General features: G+C 37.1%; 3 protein-coding genes across 3 annotated transcripts; 2 read left to right on the top strand and 1 right to left on the bottom strand.

Annotated features, from left to right (window-relative positions):
• Positions 1–409: 409 nt before the first annotated feature.
• On the bottom strand, positions 410–4,350 carry LOC105949900 (ArgH (DUF639)). The gene is made up of 11 exons (XM_088823664.1): positions 4,145–4,350; positions 3,770–4,001; positions 3,579–3,674; positions 2,838–3,007; positions 2,598–2,731; positions 2,320–2,497; positions 1,687–2,248; positions 1,298–1,410; positions 956–1,199; positions 623–853; positions 410–517 (listed from the first exon to the last, which is right to left on the bottom strand). Exons 1-10 carry the CDS (start codon positions 4,225–4,227, stop codon positions 626–628), a joined length of 2,040 nt encoding a protein of 679 aa, XP_088679790.1. The 5' UTR covers positions 4,228–4,350; the 3' UTR covers positions 410–517; positions 623–625.
• Positions 4,351–5,170: 820 nt separating this feature from the next.
• FIP2 (potassium channel tetramerization domain-containing protein / pentapeptide repeat-containing protein) lies at positions 5,171–11,407 on the top strand. The gene is made up of 11 exons (XM_088823854.1): positions 5,171–5,387; positions 6,223–6,329; positions 6,921–7,055; positions 8,193–8,348; positions 8,575–8,658; positions 8,854–8,900; positions 9,079–9,152; positions 9,580–9,638; positions 9,794–9,853; positions 10,196–10,276; positions 11,122–11,407. Exons 1-11 carry the CDS (start codon positions 5,324–5,326, stop codon positions 11,173–11,175), a joined length of 921 nt encoding a protein of 306 aa, XP_088679980.1. The 5' UTR covers positions 5,171–5,323; the 3' UTR covers positions 11,176–11,407.
• Positions 11,408–13,885: 2,478 nt separating this feature from the next.
• LOC105949955 (protein SRC1-like) lies at positions 13,886–14,675 on the top strand. The gene has a single exon (XM_012973259.2). The coding sequence runs from the start codon at positions 14,062–14,064 to the stop codon at positions 14,410–14,412; it is 351 nt and encodes a 116-aa protein (XP_012828713.2). The 5' UTR covers positions 13,886–14,061; the 3' UTR covers positions 14,413–14,675.
• The last annotated feature ends 5,112 nt before the right edge of the window (positions 14,676–19,787 follow it).

The raw sequence follows: 19,787 nt of genomic DNA, 5'->3' as shown, positions 1-19,787 counted from the left end.
ACAATCATTTCTTATTATGTATAATTACACGATCGCATTTCTTATTAGCAATGCGCAGACTGAGGTGGTGGTCGAAAGGCTCTGCCAAGGCAGATGGTTGAGAAGGCTCTGGCAAGGTTGCGAGGTCGTCTCCAGTTATGCCCTTTCACGACACACCAAGGGACCACCCGCATTTCTTCACGACAGCGCCCGCATTTCGTCTCCCCGCTTGATCACTCCAATTTTTTATTGTTATGGATTTCTGGTTTTGAATGTTAACTTTAAATGTAGGTGACTATTTTAATTTAATTAACTAATACGGCTGAATGTGAGAAAGAACCAAATAATATTGCTTGATTTTTCCTTTTCATACTCAATGCATCGAAAACGACATGAGAACACCAATAATATGTACGTTCGCCGAAAATGATTTGCGAATTGAACTTATTATTGAAATTACTATCATGTATACAAATACAACACCAAAAACATTGCTTCATTCATCCAGTTTTCTCCATAAGTAAAGTACATAATCAACCTGTTAATAGTTCTAATAATCAATTAACATTGCAGAAAAAAGAAATAAAATAATGAACAAGAACATACAGAGATAAAGTTGCGAAAATGTAAGTTACTCGCCTACCGATTATTCAGACTTATTTGTTTCCTTGTCCAAAATTTCAACTGGGATAACAGGAATCGAGTCCCACCATTCCTTCAGTCTCCTATTGCCTTGCTCGCTTTGCATACACTTTCCAAACTTCGATGTCATCAAGAATCCGTTCAACACAAGTGCAGCTAAAATTAACTTAAACGGGACCACAGCCAATACGAATGCACAACCACTCAGCCCTATCATCACTGTATTTGCATGCTGCAAAAAAAATAAAAATAAAATAGAATAATAAATAGAAATACAACAATAGATAAAAAAAATAAATAGCATGACCATTTGAATTGCGATGCATTATTATACCTTTGGAGCTTTCGAGACCAGTATTGACCATATTTTGAGCAATGCTATATTCGTCTGCCTCATAATTTCGTGCACACTTCTTAACCCTATTTGTGCCGATACAATGCTCTCCATCGTCGTTTGATCCGATCCGGTACGTATTATAATTTTATCTTGCTTTTCGAGAATACCCTTTCGCCTAGCCTGAAGCATCTTTGCAACCACCCACAGCAAGAAACTCGATATAGCCTTGCCAAACCACTCTCTAAATTACAACATAATTCAAAAAAAAAAATTGTCAGATTGAAAAAAAACACGAGATTGACTGATTTATGAAAATAATAAACGCGATCGATTACTTACTTGTAAATGACAATCTGTGTTAGAACAATCACTATACAAGTTGCCATAGGCCGTTCCCATGTGAGAATTGCTCGAGACCAAGGGACTAAACTTTTCAGTGGATCTAGCAGCCCCTATACATCAAAATGAATCAACACTAAACCGCTTGAATCAAATGATTTTATTGCATTTAGCACCCCTATCTTATACCAAATTGCTAAAAGAACTTGCGTTAATAATATTAGAAGAAAAAACCCCCATGATGCTAATAAAATTGAGTTATAGGGGGGCTTTATGCTTTACTAATATTTATAACACGAGGAGTTTTTTGACGGTTAAGACTTAAAGAGTAATTAAACACGATAAACCCTACATTAAATAGATATATATGATCAAAAGTATTTACTCACCATAAGAACTTGAGCGCTTTCGCTTATACCTTCCTCTTTTAACCCGTTTGTAGTGGATTTAGCAATGTCTATTTCCTTAGCCTCCTCTCGTGCTTGGTTTATAGCACTCTCCAACGACGACAACTTCTCGGGCCGGACGATTTCGCCCTCATCCATAATCCCTTTCGGCTCTACGCAAGAAACAACACAGTGTTGAGGAACATTCAAATTCCTCAAAATCGAGCTGGCGCTGCACGAGTGCGAACCGCCCGTGAGCTTCTTCTTCAGACTCTCGGCGATCTCGTAAAGTACATAATCGCCCTTCGGCAACTCATTGAGCAATGCGAATATTAAAAAGCTTTTAGGCTCGGGTGGCGAAATTCGAAGCATCTCTCTCGCGGCGTGGAGTCTTATAATACCTAAAATAGTCCTCGAGTGCATCTCCCACACTTCTAGCGGAGATTCCACCTTGTACTGTGTGAGGAAACGGTGGAGTAACGTGATCTCCTTCACGAGTGCGAGCCAGTGGTCCCGCCTTGTCGAGCTCGTCATCTCCGGAAACTCCAGCACAACGCCTTCTTGCCTATAACATATATTATATATTACCTTTTTATTATTGTGATATAAATAAATTCAATATTTATATATACTTACAATTCAGGAGATTCGTATACTATGGCTTTATCGAAAAGAGGGGCGCCCCATGGACCAGTAGCAACGGGTTTCACAGCTTGCTGAGTGTCTTTCGAAAGGTCGAGTTTTAGTGCTTTTTCGTAGGAAACTATGCCTGATGCCTCGAAGTAGAGGGCGTAGTTTGTCAATGTCAATCTGCCTACAAACAATTTTTTTTTTTTTTTTTTAGAATTCCGAAAGCTATTATTTCTACACGAGTTATTGTAGTGAAAAACGGATAAAATATATAGCCTGCTTACCAGGCCAACTGGTCCCACCGATATGACGAATCACTCTCTGTGAACTTGCGGTTCCTTCGACATGCAATATAAATTCATCATCAGCTAGCTCTACCCCCGTTGGAGTTTCTTGCGTCTGTAAATGCTTTATGCATCTAACAAATATATAAAAAAAAGGTTACAAATTAAACTAAAAATGAGAAGGATTACGAACGTTATTTCCGTAATTAAAGAAACAATATGGAGTTTTAGATATTGTACCCGTGAATTTCTTTCAAAAACTTGTCGTAAGCCGGAAAGTGAAGCCGATTCCCGGTAGGTGCGGTCAATGTCTCGAAAGTAAATCTTCCATTGACCATATCGACTACTAAAGGAACAAGTGTTCCTAGCCATACAAATGCATCTTCTCCTGCACTTGGCTCTCTATCCACCTATACCAACAAACGTCACCTTCATTACTCGATTTTTTTTCCGAACAATATTCTTAGGCCTCGTTTGGGAATGTTGAAATATTGATGAAATTAATTGAATTGGTCAGAACCATACAATGCTTGCATTCGCAATATCCATAGTCCTGTTTAGACTAATTATCCTTCATATACTTGATTAATCTTTGAATAAAATTGGGGAGAAATATAGGTTTCATCCCTCAAATCTCCACCGATTTCACATTTGGTCCTTCATGTTCATTAAAAACACATTTAGTCCCTCATGTTTCAAAAACTCAACACTTTTAGTCATTTCCGTCAATTTTCTGTTAGTACCAACGGAAACGGAATCAAGCATGTGCCTATCACCACCTTATCTTAGCGTCAATTGACCGAAATGACCAAAAGTGTTAAATTATTGGAACACGAGAGACCAAATGTGTTTTTTTTGAACATGGGGTGAAATCAGTACGAACTTGAGCGATAAAAACTGTAATTTTCCCAATAAAACTGCATATCAATCACACTCCAAACTTCCAAACAAGGCCTTAAAATCGAAACCAGAGCTACTTACAAGGAGAGGCATCAAATCGGAGTAGAAAAGCGATACATCATGTAATTGGTCCGCCGCAGTCGATACCTTCTCTTCTTTCTCTTTAGCCACACACTCCTTCCAACCCCCCCAAAAAAAAATAAAAAAAAAATAAATAAATTAAAATTAACAAATAAATGCAAAAAATGAATTAATAATAATAATTTCCTCACATTGTGTGATTCTTCATCTGCTGACGTAGGCATTTCCCAAGCAAGCATCATATCGAAGGTGAACCGGCTGAACGAACCGTCGCTTATCATTCCGTCAATTGCGCCGCACATTGCTGAAAGTGCTTTTGAGCAGCAAAATTCGACCAATTTCTTCGAGTAATCCCCCCCCATTTGTGGGCCCCATTCCTTCTCGAATTCTTCCACCAGTGTTTCCGCACCGGTTTCGAGCTTTCTGGTGGGTGATTAATTGCAGGTAATTTTCACTTAATAAAATCCCCTTTCGTAATTTATTTTTTTTCAAAAACAAAAAATAATAATAATAATAATAATAATAAAATTCTAGAGAGAGAAAAAAAGAGGGGATTTATGACTTACAGGGCACATTTTCGAAGAACGTCGTTGGAAATGCGTGAAAGATGCTTCCTCGACGTATTGTTTGCAGCTGGAGTATCTGCCATCTCCCACTACTGATTATATATATATATAATTAATCTGTATCTATCTATTGTATATATATTGATGATTATGTATGAATATATATATAATTTGCTGTTTGGGTGATTTTGATTTTAGGATTATCTACATACGTTCTTGTACGATCCGATTTATGCTACGAACTACTGGCTTTGTGTTTATGTCTGGTTGTGACAATTGGCAGCCATGCAAGTGCACTATGAATTTTCATGTGCTTAGTGTTCTCTATTTATACTTTTTTGTTTTAATTTTATATTATATCAACTCAAATGATAAATACAGGACAACTTTTAGTAAATGCATGTCGTTTTTTTAATTTTATTTTTGATGTTTAATCCCTCAACTTATTTATTATATCTTTAACTTTATTGGTTTTAAATAAAATTCCTGCATTTCACTCTTATATAATTTAATTATATTTATTGTTGTTGAATTTCTGAATTTAAATTAGGTCTTTTTTTTTTAACTTTTATAGTTAAATTGGGATAATCAACTAAACTCAAAATATGTCAAAATATTTGTCTTGAAAGTTGAAACTGAGAAATAGAGGTTTCTACTTAGGACGAAGAGTTTTTAGGTGGTTTTTGTGGATTAATTCGAATACGAAAAATGGGAAATTCAACACAGAAAAGCTTCATAAATCCAAAAAAAACTAGCATTTGTAGTAGAGACTAGTCTGAGTTATGCTCAAAATTTAACTCGTGTTTTGATGATTAATAGTAATGCGATATTCAATACAAATTTGCAAGAAAAAGATGGGGTTGGTAGTAAGTTTTAATTTATTTAATAAAATGTCTTACGTTTACCAAAGGAAAACATGTATAAACTTGAAAGAAAGAGGGGACAGAACTGAAAACAAAATAAAATAAAAGGACCATTTCAAAATATCAACAACATTTGAGGACCATTACTGCAACATCTCCAGTCACGCGATTCGTCTGCCAACATCATTTATCCGTCACTTGGTAAAGAACTCCCAAAACTACGTCGTTTCAATACGAAACCCACCGTCTCAAGATTTCTCAAAAGTCTCATCTGATCGCATCAGTTCGAAGCTTCAAACCCTCAATCAATCCCTCAATGGCGATACTCACAGTGAACAACAACTCTAATGCTTATTCTTCCATCATCCGCCTCAACATCGGTAACTCTCTCTCTATATACTTCTCTCTCTCTATACGTATAAAACGTGTATATACACGTTATGCGTGTATACAAGCACCCTTGTGTAGATATTCATATGCGCGTGCATTATCTGTTCGTCAAATTTGTTGTGGAAACTGGTAACTATTGATCCTTGCATCGGTGCAAAATTGTCTTCAACGAACTTATGATTACAAACTGCACAAATTTTATGAATGATAACTGAAGCTGTTCAATTTCCTTGTGGACGGTTAATAACTAATTCAATGCATGTGGTAGCAGAAAAATTAGGGGAAAATTACAATGTTGCAATTGAGCTGAATGAGATGGTGTACCTTATTTTTGTAATGGATCGCTATCTTATAGATCTAAAACTTGTTGGAATTTGTAAACGTTGTCTTGAATATGATATATAGCATCGCTCCATCTCTACTCTGAAGAATCGAAACTCAAAATTTTAGGAATTTAACATCTCTATTTTCAATTGACTTGATATTTATCTGCAGTTTCTGTTTTACGTGGGTGCTAGCTAGAGTCTAGTTGTGTACCGAGAATCCTCGTGGTTTTCTTTTGAAGGGGAGCTAATAGCTATCAAGAAATATGGATCGTTTTTTTTTTTTTTTTGAAGTTTGTCAGTGACCATGACATTTTTTCAATGGGTTTCTAAATAATTATCGAACTAAAACTTAACATGATGCCTTATTAAATGGTCATCGAGTAACTAAACTGTTGTGTCTTGTTCTGGCGTTACAATTTTATTTTTATTTGTTCCGATCAAAGTGTTCATTGGCAGTACTTTCAAGTAAAAGGCTGATTGTTGTGTTACTCTTTTCAAGGTGGCAAAAAGTTTTGCACAACAATCGATACATTGACCCAGCGTGAGCCGGATTCAATGCTTGCAGCAATGTTCAGTGGTCGCCACACAGTCCAAGACTCTGATAAGGTATATACACTGCTGGACATATATCTCTAGTGTTATTTTGTGGTACATACTTCTCGTTTGTACCGATCTAGATTAGTTGTTCAGTCGAAGAGAGAAAGTCAGAAAAGAAAATCTTTATTGAGTTAACTATTAGTCTTAGATATATATCTTAGATATATATAAATTCAACAATGACCTTTTATCGCCTTAGGCCCTTAACTTGCATTTCTCTTCTTACCATTATTAAATTAATGTAGTCAGAGACAGAAAATGAACATATACGGTTGATGTCTGTTCCATGAATAAATTTGATAGATAGTTGCAACCATATACGCACATGTTTCTTGATTAACGTAACCATTTATTGTACAGACGTGTAGAATTATCTAATATTAGTGTCGTGTAGAAATTTATTTTGGTTAATACGTAGTCATGAAACGAATTAAGTTGAGACATTCGATACTGGAAAACAATGCCCGTACTATTTTGATTTGTCATGGCCATAATTTCTGACTCGAGAATTTTCAGGAGATGAACCATCATTGATGTGTGTTTCAACTAGAATTCTTCAAATCTTTGTGGTCTGAAAGGTTTCAATTGATACCATTGCAGGGTTATGTTTTTGTTGATCGGGATGGAAAACATTTTCGGCATATTCTGAATTGGCTGAGGGATGGTGTAGTTCCTACTTTGAAGGACTCCGAATATTCAGAGCTTTTACGAGAGGCTGAATATTTCCAGCTTCTTGTGAGTCATTTATTATTCTCTATTAATGTTTCGCTATGTCATTATCTCTGTACTCTTTGTATGGCCTTTAGTTGATTCAATGCCTTACCTTAAAAGCGTCTCTCAAATTCACATGTGGGCAAGAAATCAATATCATCATTTTTGTTGTTTTTATGCATGTGCTTATGTGATATTTTGGGTATCGAAAGTGATATACTTCGTGATGGATCACATGGGAAGATAGGGATGGAGATCTGGGAGGTCATGACAGGATGGTCCCCTTGATTGTGCCTTTTTTTATAATATAATAAGCGTGCCATATAACATGGCGTTACAACAGAGATACCCCCAAAGGGATTCGAACCTCCGACCTCTCACCAAACACCACTACGGGAAAGACTCTGATACCACTAGGCTAAGCCTTAGTTGGTCTTGATAGTGCCTTTGTTATGATTGATGCCGTGGGTGGATATTTCTCGGGGATCACGGGGAAGGGTGGGGTGTACTTTTAGGGTGTCATGGGAGAATGATCCACTCCGCTGTTTATGTTAGAGATTGGCCATTTGAAATTTTGCACAAGGCTCTTTATGCTGTGTAGTAGGTGCTCACTTGCTAATTACTATATGTCCTTCCTATTTCAATAGCCAATTGTTGTACCGATGGTAATATTTTGGTATTGGATGGGGTTCACTTTGAATGAAGGGTTTATCTCTAATAAACATAATCAGGAATTGAATTTTGGCACACTTGGCAAAATTGAATGTCGGGTCTGCCTTGGTGTGTTCTGATAAAATTATGCTGAAATAATGAAGCTCCAAATTATAAGTGTTTAATTCATATTTTGTTTCCTGATTGTCTTCATACGCATTTGATCTAAAATATGTTGTGTATTTTACTTGATAAATTGATATGAGCTCCTAAAGTGAATTAGTTTGACCCTGGGAAATGATACTAGTACAGCTCCAAAACATGAGATTACTCATAAATATGTTTGAAGCGGGTACATCTTACAGAGATTGTAATTTCTTCCTTGTTCCTTGGTAAAATAAGAGAACATGAAAATGCCATGTACTGTGCTATTCTAGGTAAGTGATTGCTTCATCCATGCAATAATGATCCTCTCTTTTCTCCATCTGAAAACCCTCATATTTGATCTAGGGATTGATGGATGGAATTAAAGCATCTTTGTTTAAGAGGAAGGATGATGAAGAGATCGGTACTGAAATGACACGCGTTGATATTATTAAGTGCATACAATCTGAGAAGGTCAGATTTCGAGGAGTCAATCTCTCCGGCCTTGATCTGTCTAAACTGGTACTTCATCCATATGTTCTCCTTCCTGTTTCCATTAAAAATGTCTGGGAAAGCTCTTCGCTTTATTGCATTTAGACTTTCATAGATTGCTGGATAGTGTTACAGTTAATAGTTTGTTATTCTGACTGTCAAACAAATTTGACCATTAGTTTGATCACTTTTATGTGCTTTCAACCTTTTTGTTTATAATGACCACTTCTTCGCTTTTTGTGGAACAAAAATGCAGGATCTATCATATGTCGACTTTAGTTTTGCGTGTCTCAAGGGTGTGTTTTTTTCACGTGCCAATCTTCAGTGTGCGAAGTTTAAGGTGAGTTTCAGTTTCCTTTCTCAGGTACCCTTTTGTGTAAAGTTGTTCTAGCTCTTTCCTGGGAGTATGAGTAGGTTACTTCGGAGACGTAGCGCCTGGTGCTCAAGCTTAGGAGAAAATGAGTTATCTGTGGACTTTCATGAAGCTTGATTATTTATCAGTGAGGAATATTCTTTTTTTTTTTTTTTCTTGCAGGATGTGGATGCTGAGGGTTCCATATTTCACAATGCAACTTTGCGAGAGTAAGGATATCTCTTCATGCAGCTTATTTTCCTAATATTAATTCTCCTATAAAAGTTTGGAGATATTTTGGAGCATGGATATAATGGAATCAGAATCTGCATTTCCTACTTGAACTGTCTAATTCTTTCTCTTGCTTCTTCTTTCTCATCTCTAATAAATTTGTTTTGCCTAGGGAAGATGTGAGTTCACTGGAGCTAATCTTCGTGGAGCTCTCTTAGCTGGAGCCAATCTCCAGAGTGCAAATTTGCAAGGTAATCCACATTTGTTAGGGTTATCTGTTTGTCAATTGAAAAGTAATAATTTATTAAGTGCTGCACTGTAGGCACATAATGTAACATTATGATTTTACTACTTCTTTATAATTTAATAATTTTATGTTTTGACAATTTTCAGACATTTTTTTCTAACTCAAACTTCTTTTATTTACCTGGCTAATTCTTGGTCATGTCGGAACAATTTGTAATCAAACATAAGTGACTATTGTAGTTAATAAAATATTATAGCTCAATTCTTTAACTACTAAGCCATTGTTCAGGCTATTATATCATTACTATCCTTAGTCGTCTTTTCCGTATTATGTGCAATGGCTTTCTCATTTTTCTTTTTGTTGTAGGTCTTCGAAGAAATAGTTGATTGAGTTATTGTATCTCATCATGAATTATCCTATTCCATTCACAGATGCTTGTTTGGTGGACTGTAGTTTATGCGGTGCAGATCTGCGTACTGCACACCTGCAGGTTTAGCATAAATAAATACTGCATAACATAATTTGATTATTTTACTCATTTTTCCTTGTAAACATTCGATACTTGTATCACCATTGAAATCCACCATCTAAGTATTCCAACACTTTTATTTAATTGATCTGCATAACTCGTTTGACAATTTTCAGACAGCTGATCTTACCAATGCCAACTTAGAAGGAGCTAATCTTGAAGGAGCCAATTTAAAGGTAGAACTTATAAGTTTTCTATTGTTGTATGCTACAAATTTCCTCGTAAACATCAAAAAGTATATCTACCAGAGGAAGTTTTATTTCTACAATCCGTTGTTTTGTAGGGCTGAAAACATTTCTTTTTCTCTTGGTGTAGTTTTTTTTTCTCAACACTGCCTTTTTGGCCTAATGTCAAAGTCTTATTCTCAAATTAATATTTCATATTTGTTGGGCATGATCGAGTACATCCATTTAATTCTTCTGGGTGTCATCCACACGCGTATATTTGTATTACAGTTTTATGTGTCAGCATGTGAAACTTAAACTCATTGCCTCAACAATATTATCTTCTTTTTCCAGGGTGCAAAGTTAACAAATGCAAATCTTAAAGGCGCAAATCTCCAAAGAGCTTATCTTCGCCAAGTTAACCTCCGCGGTGCAGTAAGTAACATAAACATCCACCTTTTTAAAAAAATCCACTCGTGGCATGCCTGTTTAGATTGTGATTGTAGTGAGAAAGAATGCCCTTAGACATTTAACTTCCAATTAGCGGCAGTTTTATCCTTCTTTCGACTGCTTGAATAGGAACTGGAATTCTTTCAAAATGATCCTTTATAAGATATATTTCTTTCTTTTGTTTTCAATCCAACTAATTTTCCTGCTTTTAGGAAACGAAATGAGAATTTAACTATTATTCAAATCCTTAATTTGATGGATTTATTTGGTTGGTTCTATGGAGGTTTAGATGATTTTAACCTTGGAAATATTTGATTATTTCTTTCGGAAATCAATTTGGCCATGTTTTGCCAGAAAAGAAAAAAAAAACAACTATACCTAGACTAGCGGCACAGATTTAAAGAGTACTCAATCTGCATATAAATTTGTCGTCGTGGATAAAATGTCTTTAACATCAATAAAACAAGCCCTTTATATCAAGCCTCTATATTTGATCATCCTTCCGTGGAACGCAAGTACTAACAGATTTAAAATGACAAATTCAACTTGAGATTGGTCTTTTACTTGCTTTTTCATTAGTAAGTCGGGGTGAAATTGAGCGTGTTGAAATGCTTGATAAAATACAAGCAGGAACAATTTGAAGAACTGGAGCTTTAGTTCTAGTGTTTGAGAAGGGTAAACTCTAAATGTATATGAGACATTTTTTCTCTGCCGCATGTTAGTTTTGGTTGGATAGTGAAACTAGATAGTGCGTTTATCCTCAACGAGATTATAATTAAAGGCTTTTAATTTGATCATCCTATCAAAACTTCGATTTTTTTTTCACACAGGATTTGGAAGGCGCGAAACTTGACGGTGCCAATTTATTAGACGCAATCAGGTGATGGATGGATGAGGTTCAACTTCAAACCGGTCTGGTGAATAACATATCTCTTCTCTTTCTCCTAATTTAGCTTCCGTCCCAAACTATATAAATTTGCACAGCCGAATTGGTTTAATTTGGTGTGCAGAATAAACGTGCAACATTCTATAACTAATATATTTATGACTTGTGTGTAATACTGTGATGCTCATGTATGATTTTTATGGAGGGAAAAAATTGGGTAGTGGTTATTACATTGTTTGTCTTGCTTAGGTTCATTTAGATATAAATAATAATGGTAGAAACATTAAATTGAAAGTGTTGAAGTAGGTGAAGATGCGACTTTAGATATTGATGCCGCGGCTGAATTGGGATTGGGGAAAAGGAAAAATGTTACTCCCTCAGTCCTTCCATAATATCTGTTTCTTTTAAGAATTTTTTTTGTTTCATATTATTTGTCACTTTACAATTTCAATGTGCATTAATTGATCATTTTCCAATTTTACCCTTATTAACTCTATAACACTCTTCTTGCATTAATTAATAAATAAGGGTATTTTGGTCTATCAATATCTATTTTCTTAAAATCAAGACATATTGATTGAAATTTTTAAAATTTGTGTCAAGGTAAAAAACGACACATATTTAAGAACGGAAGGAGTATTTACAAAGAGAGCGGTGTTTCTGTTGTTGAATCTCTAGGCAAAAACCCCACTTCCTAGAAAAGTTACCTATCCTAGTCAACCACTTTTTCATTTTTCAATGGTTTAGGCACCGACCTGTATTATTTTATTAATATTTTTTTATCTTCTGATTTAGATTTTTTTTTTTTTATTTAAAAACAACATGACCTTATAAAATGGCACGATTAAAGAGTATGTTTAACAGAATGAAAGGATAATTGAATGTAGAAGTTGATTAGGCGCCAACACTTGTGTATTAAAGAACGTGATTGCCCATGTGTTGCCATACTCTTTCTTAATTAATAACAATTTTATAGTTAATTTGCCTACCCATAATCACTACGTGTACTGCTCTATAATTTTGATTGAAAAATAAACCAAAATTTTCTGGATCTTTCAGATGTAGATTGTTTAGTAGTAGATCAATAGCAATAAAAGGTTGATTGATACATGCATCCATACTTGTGATGTATACACGTGGCAAAAGAGGCCTCACGGTATCAACATGGAACCTCAAAGCAGAGTACAACTGCCCATAACTATGTCGGCAGCATTATATTTACTTGAATATTAAGGGAGCCGGTACCAGTACCCCACATAATATCTCAAATTTACCCCTCCACATAGGCTAGGCCAAAACCAACTGCCACGTAGAATTACATTAATAAAATTCATCCAAGCGTAACACACAATAAACCCAAAAAATGAGAACAATAGCTTTATTTTATTCTTCATAAAGATGGAAATATTATTGGAATCCCACTTTGGAGAAAGATTTTTTACCTTCTTTATGTGTTCATATTGATGCCATTTTGTGACATTATTATTAATAAAGATTATTCGATTTTGGTGAAATTCTTGGATGAGATGGTTCTTGGAAAATTAAAAATAAAAATAAAAAAATAAGTAAAACCCACTAAGATTTTTTTTTAATCAATTGTCGGCTCATATGATGCCACTTGTCGGCTTCATGTGGGGAGCATTGGATCTTGATCGTGAGAGTTTTTAATCATTTCCAAATTCATGACTTTTTTCTTGTACAATTATTAATCTTATGTCGGTGTCATGGTGTACCACTCATCTTTTATCTACTCATCTAAATTTCTACAAAAATATGATTAATTAATTCATGCGAATTTGTTTCAAAGAGTAGTTATGCACACTTTGGGGAGGTTGATGGTTAATTTGAGCAAATTAAAAATTGGAGAACTTGTCTATCTTCTTTTTAATGCAGTTTCATTCGGTGCAATCGGAGTTCCAATGCAAACGTTGTTCGTTTAATATGATTACAATGAGATACATCATCCTATTTTGGACAATATAATTATCTATTATAATTTACATTCACTAGTCAATCTTGTTGCCCTGAATTTGGTCCAAATTATCTCTACACATGAGGGAGTTTTGGGTATGGGCAGGCTACAATATAGTATCGTGGATGTTTGTGTGTGCTGATCAAATATTATTGATCAATGATTCAAATGCAATGTCAACCAATATTAATCTTATTTTTTGTATATATTTCAAATACAAAAAAGAGCAAACCGTATATAAGACACACCCTACGTTTTACATTCTACACAATTCTCGAGGTAGAAAGTGTGTGTTCTTGAGGTGAAGGACAGTTTATGAGATGTTACATCGAGCAAAAAACATAAAGTGGTTTACGCTATAAATCTATACAAATAATCACTCACTAAATACATAATAATCAATGAGTGCAGCCATCTATAAAACCGTGAAGATCACATTCCTTCTTTTTTTCTTTAATTGTCAATTTTCTATTTATCCATTTTTTTTTCTTAATCAATAATTAAAATGGATGAAATAAATTAAAGAATTCACTAGTCAATATTAGTAAAAAGAAAAAAGGAAAAAAAATAAAAAAATGCCAAAATATCTTATGCTCGAGATCTCAGGGCTTCACATTGGTAGGAAAATCATAATACGATCGACTGTATGGTGGGGTCCACACGAACCATGACGCCGCGTGCACTCCGGGTGGGTCCATACGCGTATAATTAATCCCATCTTATTTTGGATAATGTTTCCGGAAAATGAAATTACAGAAGAAGATCTTTTGAGTCACACTCTCTCTCCTCTTTCTCTTTCTCTCTCTAGATTATTGCGCCTATAAATAAGTGTCGCTCCATCCCCAATTATTCATCACAATCCAATTCAATTTCATTAAATCTTACAAAGCAAAACAGAGAAGAAAATATAAAATGGCAGGAATCATCCATAAGATCGAAGAGAAGCTAGGGTTGGGAGGAGGCCACAAGGAAGAAGAGAAGAAGGCCGAACACAGCTACGCCGAGCAGATCAAGCCCGACCACCACGGCGAGAAGAAGGCTGAGCACGGCTACGGCGGCGAGAAGAAGCCGGAGGAACACAAGGAAGGTCTGATCGAGAAGATCAAGGACAAGATCCACGGCGGCGACGAAGGCGAGTGCAAGGGCGAGAAGAAGGACAAGAAGAAGAAGAAGGACAAGAAGGAGAAGAAGAAGCACTGCGACGGCGACGGCGAAGACAAACACGGCGGTAGCAGCAGCGACAGCGGCAGCGACAGCGATTGATCGATCCGGCGCCGGCGGCCCCCCGTGTTTAATTTTTTTCTTTAATGTGTTTTTAATTTGGGGGTTTTGTTTTTCTGATGGTGATGATTAACGGTTTGTAATAAGGGGGAAATAAAGAAAATCGAAAAAAAATTATTTGAAAAAGAATTAAAAAGAAATGCCCCTTGGCTATGTACTAGTATGTTTTTAGTATGTAGTTTTGTGTTTGATTGTTGTAATCGTCTGCATCTTGCTTTTAGTATATTAATTAATATTTTTCTTAATTATCTTTGTCAAATTTTTTTCTTGTTCTTACTGTTAGGATTTGAACAACCAGATTAAAATAAAACGATAGAAGAACACGAGGTTTATGTGGTTCACCCAAGTTGGGCTACGTCCACGGGCTGCTGCAGATTTTATTATAGGGAGAACAAGAACGGTGTTTACAAACACTCACACTCTCTTCTACAACTCACAACTCACAATACCTCTTAATTCCCTTAGGAACTCTGAAAATTGCACTCTCAATTTTCTGCCTAACACTAGAATAGATTATTGCTCTTGTTGTAGCTAGTTGTTCTTGTGTGTTCTTGATGATTTCTGGATAAATCCCGAATGGAGAGGGTGTCCCCATTTATAGGACTCCACAAAGCTAATTGAAGGGTCATTCAAAGCTTGGAACTTGCCCTTGGAAACTTGACCATCAAATGGTGTTTCATCTTCACAGTAATTCTTCTCCACAGGTTCAATGCATCTAACAATCTCCCACTTGAAGACATATTTCAATTTGTCTTCACAATTTTGCAGCAGCCAATCCCGATCATGCTATCCTCGAAGGCCTACAGAAGTTAAGCATAACTTCAATTTATCAATGGTAACTGCCTTTGTTAGCATATCCGCTGGATTCCGACTTCCTTGAATTTTCTCGAGTTTTAGCACTTCATCTTCGAGCAAGGACCTGATGAAGTGATAACGAAGTCCAATATGCTTCGTTCGGGAATGAAAAGCTGAGTTCTTGGCTAAATGTATCGCACTTTGGCTGTCGCTATGCAAGACACTCCTTTTGCATTCAAAACCCAATTCTAACAATAAACCTTGAAGCCATATCAACTCTTTACTGGCTTCTGTTACGGCAACATACTCCGCCTCCGTTGTTGATAAGGCGACAATCTTTTGCAGCTGCGACATCCAACTAACAGCAGTTGACCCCACCGTGAACACATAACCAGTTGTGCTCCTTCGATGATCGACTTCGCCTGCAAAATCAGCATCTACGTACCCATGTAATTTAAGATCTCCTTTTCCAAAGTATAAGCACTTATTCGTAGTGCCACGAAGATACCTCAAGATCCACTTCACAGCTTCCCAATGGTCTTTGCCCGGGTTTGACATAAACCGGCTAACAGCTCCCACTGCATGGCCAATGTCGGGTCTCGTACAAACCATTGCGTACATTAAACTTCCAATAGCCGAAGCATATGGAACTTTAGACATAAGGTCTCTCTCTTCGTCTGTTTGAGGTGATTGATCCTTTGATAAACGGAAGTGGCCGGCCAAAGGTGTGCTTACCGGCTTGGTGCTGCTCATGTTGAACCTTTCCAAAACCCGTTTGATATACTCTTCTTGAGATAATTGCAAAACCCCAGTTTGTTTATCTCGATTTATTTGCATCCCAAGAATCTTCTTCGCTGGGCCCAAATCTTTCATGTCAAACTCTTTTGACAAGTTCAACTTCAACCGTTTGATCTCGTTCATGTCGGAGCCAGCTACTAACATGTCGTCGACATAGAGTAGCAAAATAATATAACTTGAGTTATATTTCTTGAAATAGCAGCAATGATCAGCATTGCACTTTTGGAAATTCTCCTTGTGCATGAACCTATCAAACTTCCGGTACCACTGGCGCGGAGCTTGTTTCAAGCCGTACAAGCTCTTTTTTAATCTGCACACTAGATTACTTTTATTTTTCTCCGAGAAACCCTCTGGTTGGTGCATGTAAATCTCTTCGTCTAATTCTCCGTGAAGAAAGGCAGTCTTCACGTCTAATTGTTCGAGATAGAGATTTTCAATAGCAACAATGCTTAATATTGTTCTGATAGTATTAAGCTTCACAACTGGAGAAAAAATTTCGAAGTAATCGATACCTTCCTTCTGCTGAAATCCTTTGACGACTAATCGAGCTTTGTACCTCTTCGAGCCATTTTGCTCTTCTTTCACTCGATAGACCCATTTGTTGTGAAGAGCCCTCTTTCCAATCGGTAACTCGACGAGTTCCCATGTCTGATTTGAAATTAAAGATTTCATTTCGTCTTCCATGGCTAGCTCCCACTTAACGGCATCTTCGGTTTGACATGCTTCCTCGTAGCACTCTGGCTCTCCTCCATCGGTCAATAAAAGATAGTCCAAATACCTCCGATTAGAGACACGAGGTCGAGAAGACCTCCGTAATGCCGGAGCTGGAGAGTAAGCCTCTTGGTTAGAGTGGTCCATCAACTCGGGATTCGCAACAATCTGATTTGTCACTTGGGTGTCGTCGATTTCTACAAACACTGGCTCGGACTCGTTAGTATTTGTTAAGTGTCGATCTTTGTACATAATAGCTTCGTTGAAGATAACATCCCTACTCCGGATAATCTTCTTGCTTTCGTCGTCCCAAATGCGATATCCAAACTGATCCTCGCCATAGCCCACAAAGGTACATTTCTTGGATTTGGGATCAAGCTTATTCCTGCCTTGATCACTAATATGTACATATGCTGTGCAACCAAAAACTTCAAGATGTGATAATTTAACATCTTTGCCGCTCCATACTTCTTCTGGAATTTGATACTCCAAAGGAACCGAGGGACCCCGGTTGATCAAGTAAGCTGCCGTATTCACCGCTTCAGCCCAAAAACTCTTCGGTAGGCCTGACTGCATTCTCATACTTCTGGCCCTTTCCGTCAACGTCCGGTTCATACGTTCAGCCACGCCGTTTTGTTGAGGTGTGCCTGGAACAGTTCTCTCCATTCGAATCCCATGCTCATGACAAAATCTCTTGAATGAGCTGTCTTCGTATTCACCACCATTATCGGTTCTTAGCCTTTTGATCTTAAGGCCGGTCTCGTTTTCAACCAATGCTTTCCACTTCTTGAAAGCACTAAACACCTCAGATTTGTGTTTCATAAAATAAACCCATACCTTTCGAGAATGGTCATCAATGAACGTCACGAAATAGTGTTTTCCACCGTTGGATGAAATAGTGGTTGGTCCCCAAACATCGGAATGGACGAGTTGTAGCTTCTCCTTCTTCGGGATTCTGCCACCTTTCTCGAAACTAACTCTCTTCTGTTTTCCGAGAATACAATCCTCACACATATCGATGGTTATGGAATGTAAATCTGGTAGCTTTCCCTTTGAGTGAATGATCTTCATTCCCTTTTCACTCATATGGCCAAGTCTCTGGTGCCATATATTTGCTTTCGAGTTGCTATCGGCAACGGCAATTGAGCAACGACTTGTCGCGGTTAAGTAAAGAGTACCACTCTTCTTTCCTCGTGCAATTGTCATGGCGCCCTTGGAAATCTTCCAATCGTTACCATGAAAAATTATGGTATATCCTTCACTTGCTAATTGACCCACCGAGATTAAGTTCCTTCTTAGATCAGGGATGTGCCTTACATTGTTCAGCTCCAAAATAAGCCCATTTAAATTAATCTTCCCCGTGCCTTTTCCGATAATGTCGCAAGGTTGGTCATCGCCGAGGTATACCTTTCCGAGATTTTCAGATTTGTATCTTTCAAAGAACTCCTTCTGAGAAGTCGCATGAAATGATGCTCCAGAGTCTAAAACCCAAGACTCTTCCTTTTTCTCCAAAGTGCAAATTAAAGCATCATCAGGTACTGATGTTGATGCAACATTAGCTTCAGTCTTCGTTTCATGATTCTTTGAAGCGTTTTTGCACTGATTCTTGAAGTGGCCCGTCTTGCCACAATTCCAACACTCAATAGTTTTAGTGTTTCTGGAATTTCTTGATTTTGATCTCCCATTCCTCGATTTTCCTCGTTGAATAGATCTTCCGCGATCGTTCTTCACCGAACGGCCTCTTGACTCGGTTGATAAGGCAGAAGGATTCGAAACATCACCCAATTCTTTACGTCGAATTTCTTCACTCAGAACGAGGTCACGAACATCGTTGAAATTCAACTTATTATTTCCCGATGAACTACTCACAGCAGTGACCGTAGCGTTCCAACTATCTGGTAGGGAAGATAAAAGTAACAACGCCTGTATCTCGTCATCAAACTCTATTTCAACAGAGCTTAATTGTGATGTGATTGTGCTGAGCTCGTTGAGGTGCTGGGCCACCGACGATCCTTCAGTCATTCTTAAATTGAACAATCGTCGCATTAAGTGTACTTTATTTGCTGCCGACGGCTTCTCGTACATATTTGAAAGAGCCTTCATAAGACCGGCGGTGGTCTTCTCTTTCGCTATGTTGAAAGCAACATTACGAGATAATGACAATCTAATAACTCCAAGAGCTTGTCGGTCGAGAAGTTGCCATTCGGAATCTTTCATGGCTGCAGGCTTCTCTTCTTCAAGAGGCAGATACAAATTCTTTTGATACAAATAATCCTCGATTTGCATCTTCCAGAAACCAAAGTCTGCACCATCGAACTTCTCAAGTTTGAATTTTCCTTCTTCAGTCGTCATTACTTCTACGAATCTGGTTGCCCCAGGAATATATAATCCCTGAGGCTCTGATACCAGTTGTTAGGATTTGAACAACCAGATTAAAATAAAACGATAGAAGAACACGAGGTTTATGTGGTTCACCCAAGTTGGGCTACGTCCACGGGCTGCTGCAGATTTTATTATAGGGAGAACAAGAACGGTGTTTACAAACACTCACACTCTCTTCTACAACTCACAACTCACAATACCTCTTAATTCCCTTAGGAACTCTGAAAATTGCACTCTCAATTTTCTGCCTAACACTAGAATAGATTATTGCTCTTGTTGTAGCTAGTTGTTCTTGTGTGTTCTTGATGATTTCTGGATAAATCCCGAATGGAGAGGGTGTCCCCATTTATAGGACTCCACAAAGCTAATTGAAGGGTCATTCAAAGCTTGGAACTTGCCCTTGGAAACTTGACCATCAAATGGTGTTTCATCTTCACAGTAATTCTTCTCCACAGGTTCAATGCATCTAACACTTACGTCAAATTAGGGTCAGCTATAAAATTTTAAAAAAGTAACCTCTTATTTGAATAATTAAAAATCACCCCTTCTAATATCTTGTCATAGGTTGCAAATTTAACTATTGGATGAGAGATTTTTTTATGATGGGTAGTTATAATTATCCAAATGAAAAGGGTATTTTTGAAATTTAACCACGCATGCATCCGAGGTGG

The sequence above is a fragment of the Erythranthe guttata genome, chromosome 10, assembly GCF_056151865.1.
Source record: "Erythranthe guttata isolate IM_541 chromosome 10, IM_541, whole genome shotgun sequence".
NCBI lineage: Eukaryota > Viridiplantae > Streptophyta > Magnoliopsida > Lamiales > Phrymaceae > Erythranthe > Erythranthe guttata.
The sequence above is the reverse complement of the archived record's forward strand: the minus strand, read 5'-3'. Positions and strand labels throughout refer to the sequence as shown.

Bases quoted from the DNA above. Each gene is read 5' to 3' on its own strand.
- LOC105949900 (XM_088823664.1), bottom strand. From the start codon at position 4,227: ATGGCAGATACTCCAGCTGCAAACAATACGTCGAGGAAGCATCTTTCA. The intron at 2,249-2,319 runs GTAAGTATATAT...TATATGTTATAG, and splicing joins GTATACGAATCTCCTGAATT to GCAAGAAGGCGTTGTGCTGG. The intron at 854-955 runs GTATAATAATGC...TTTTTTTTGCAG, and splicing joins TGGTCTCGAAAGCTCCAAAG to CATGCAAATACAGTGATGAT.
- FIP2 (XM_088823854.1), top strand. From the start codon at position 5,324: ATGGCGATACTCACAGTGAACAACAACTCTAATGCTTATTCTTCCATC. The intron at 7,056-8,192 runs GTGAGTCATTTA...TATTTGATCTAG, and splicing joins CTGAATATTTCCAGCTTCTT to GGATTGATGGATGGAATTAA. The intron at 8,349-8,574 runs GTACTTCATCCA...ACAAAAATGCAG, and splicing joins GCCTTGATCTGTCTAAACTG to GATCTATCATATGTCGACTT.
- LOC105949955 (XM_012973259.2), top strand. From the start codon at position 14,062: ATGGCAGGAATCATCCATAAGATCGAAGAGAAGCTAGGGTTGGGAGGA.